This window comes from Arachis ipaensis, chromosome B05 (assembly GCF_000816755.2).
Source record: "Arachis ipaensis cultivar K30076 chromosome B05, Araip1.1, whole genome shotgun sequence".
In the NCBI taxonomy this organism is placed as follows: Eukaryota; Viridiplantae; Streptophyta; class Magnoliopsida; order Fabales; family Fabaceae; genus Arachis; species Arachis ipaensis.
In genome coordinates this window covers 149551803-149554933 of record NC_029789.2, presented here as the reverse complement: position 1 = coordinate 149554933, position 3131 = coordinate 149551803, and the positions used below count along the sequence as shown (strand labels likewise).

General features: G+C 30.1%; 2 protein-coding genes across 2 annotated transcripts in view; one reads left to right on the top strand and one right to left on the bottom strand.

The window, feature by feature from the left end:
• The window catches only part of LOC107645045 (COP9 signalosome complex subunit 6a), a 3271-nt gene extending 2742 nt beyond the window's left edge, over nt 1-529 (top strand). Inside the window, exon 8 of the mRNA XM_016349054.2 lies at nt 75-529. Coding sequence (XP_016204540.1) covers nt 75-156 — 82 coding nt within the window. The 3' untranslated portion in view covers nt 157-529. The remainder of the gene's footprint in view (nt 1-74) is intronic.
• Nucleotides 2012-3131, bottom strand: part of LOC107645042 (ankyrin repeat domain-containing protein 2B) — a 3436-nt gene continuing 2316 nt past the window's right edge. Inside the window, exons 7-9 of the mRNA XM_016349052.2 lie at nt 2946-3040; nt 2492-2631; nt 2012-2360 (exon numbers count right to left, since the gene is read on the bottom strand). Coding sequence (XP_016204538.1) covers nt 2261-2360; nt 2492-2631; nt 2946-3040 — 335 coding nt within the window. The 3' untranslated portion in view covers nt 2012-2260. The remainder of the gene's footprint in view (nt 2361-2491; nt 2632-2945; nt 3041-3131) is intronic.

Below are 3131 nucleotides of genomic sequence, written 5' to 3'. Positions count from 1 at the left end.
ATTTTCAGTTAAGTATAACCTTGTATCAATAATAGCTTTTTCATTTTGATATAACTTCCTTGTCATTCCTGCAGTACAATGAATGAATTGGTGGACAAATTCAATACTGCATACGACAGGCATAGCAGAAGGGGTGGACGAACTGCTTTTATGTGAAAGCTACTTGGTTGCTCATATCTGGTCGTCTTTTTCAAAGTCTGTAGATGTAGTGTTCCCCCCTCTATCTGCTGCTTAAACATGAATTATCAGTGTTTTAGTAATTGCTCAGATTCTAAGGGAACAGAGGTAAGGAAAGTAGGAAGTTACATGTACTGGTGCCCTGTAGCGGAAGAGGAAAATAGTATTTTGTTTCTGGGTTCCTGTAAAAGTGGTTTACTAAATACGTATTTGGATTAATGTTTGCAAAGGGATGGTATAAATGTGCTTTTACGGAATTAATTTTGATTAAAATTGAATTGATGTTAATGTAATTTGTGTTTGGATACATTTTTGTCAATCTTGATTTTGAGAAAAAAGAGAATTGTTTGGATGATCATGGAATACAAAATGACTAAAAATGATATACTTTATATTACTTTTGTAACTTATCCTGTACAATAAAATTGAATATATTTAAGAGAGCAAATATTATAATATGGTTTAAAAATAAAAACTATAGATATACAATTTTTAGAAAGTATAAAGTTAATATTAACGGTCATTTTAATTAAAATCTATGATGCATGGACATGGATACGCGGATACACGAATTTTAAAATTTTATAAGATACGGGACATGACATGTATATAAAATATAAAGTATTTTTAAATAAATTATAATGAATTTTTGATATTTTATTGGTATTAAAAAATTATTTTTAATATCTTCTTTTAAATATATAAAAGTATTTAAAATATTTTTTGTTTTAATAAATAATAATATATATTATTTTTAAATTCATTTTAAGAATACATGTTAAGAATAAAATTAGACATGTTGACACGTGATAGTATTTAAGTGTGTCCAAGTATATCTGAAGAAGAATTTTTTATTTTTTATTAAGATACAGTTGGACACGACAGACATGTATGTCAGATGAATGTCGATGAGTGTCGTGTCCGAAATGTGTCCAATATGCAGACTCGATAACTCAACAAAGTGTGCGTGCTTGATAAATTAAAATTATATTAAATTTGAAATAACTGAAATTAAGATACGAATAAATTTGAACAAATAAATTTAAACAATACAAACTATATACAAAATACAAGATATATATGACATTATGTATTAGTATAAATTGACATGTATGATGCCAATGAGTAATAGCTCACATGGTATAGTCTCCCCATACTCAATTAAGAGGTTGCGGGTTCGAGTCTCATATCTTTGGTTAAAAAAAAAAAAAATTGACATGTATGATGAGATGATAAGGAATTTAGGATGGTAGATTTTTGTATGCATTGTTGTATAATTATATTACATGTATATAAAAATTGGGGTCATTCAGATAAAGACGTCTAAAACGTCTTTTTTAAAAGATAACTTTTACCAATTAAAATTTAATATATATAATCGAATAAATCGTATTATTTCTGTCATAATTAGATCGAACAAACTGATTTGGCCAAAAAATCTTAGAATCAAACATGTTACATGTATAAGTTCTCTCGTCTTTTCCTGTTCTGTATACAAATAAGATATTTTAAAATTTGATTATCCAATAACTTAATCAAATAAAATACATATTAAAATATAAAATACACGTTAAAAATAAATTATATATATTTATATACAAATACATACTAACTATTTTAACAATTAATTTTTTGTATTCATGTAACATTTTTGAATAACTTTATATTAGCTGGGAATTCTTAAAAAGATTAACATTTTAGGTTCAAAACACGCAGTAGATCGAAATATTCCAAACTTTAAAAAACTTTTTTCCTAATCCCTTTTCTTTCTCATTGTTGATTGAATGGGAGACAGTCTCACTAGAACTTTGCAAATGAAAACAAGTAGTCGATATGAACTAACCACAAAAATAATTTCTTCATGCCACTACGTAAAAATAATGCAGTGCAACAACCCATGCATTACAAGTTTACATAGATATATTTAAATAAAAAAAAATTCGCGGTGTAATCCCATCGTCTAAAAGGAATTTAGTTTTAACACACCGAAATATTTGCCAAAAGTAAAAGTCATGATGATGCCTCTCTTTTACTCTCGGTTTCTTTTTCCTACTTGGTGATCGCATGCCACTGTGCCTTGCCATTACAGGAAAGCATCTTTTTCGAGCAGCTTTAGAACATCATTTTGATTGTTTAGCTTCGCAACATCAATAGGAGTTTTCCCGTCCATGTTCTGGAGAGTACTGCATATTGGACGAGATAAGAAACAAAGTAGGATGAACAATTTAAAGATTGTATCCATTTGTGCACATAGTTTATTAAATTGGCATGAAGAGTTGGAAATTATCAAAAGCGATAATCTGACATTACTTACACTGCAGCACCATTTTCAAGGAGAAGGGCAACACATTCCTTCCTGCCATAACCAGCTGCATAATGTAGAGCCGTGTTCTTATTCTTATCCAAAGCATCTACTTTTGCGCCTGCCTCAAGGAGAATTTGTGCACACTTCACCTGGAGTAATATCAAGAGCATCATTTCAGATTTCAGTCATAGAAGAGCTTAGCTATAACCCTAAACTTCTAGTTTCCGATGAGGTTTCCTTTGCTTCTCACACAACTTAGAAGAAACAGGAAGCTCAGAGAATGTCAGTACCATATAGCACCATCCACACTCCACGGCTATTATTGCCACTAGCTACCCCCTTTACCACAAACCACAACCACCAATGCTTTAAATCCTCCATTGCTACCAAAATTACAAATTTACAAGAAACAAGAAAATAAGATGTAAAAGATGAGAGAGTATTTTACTGCATATTAGCATACCTCTCCATATCCACAGGAAAAATGTAAAGCAGTTCTTCCCTCTGAATCTTCTTCGTCCTTGTCAGCGCCAGAGGCTAGAGCATTTTTCAAGCCCTAATTGAAATGTGTAAAGTTTTAGTTCTCATATAGCTTGCTAAATCATACCCAGAATAATAAAAAAAATGCATGAACTTAAAATATATATAT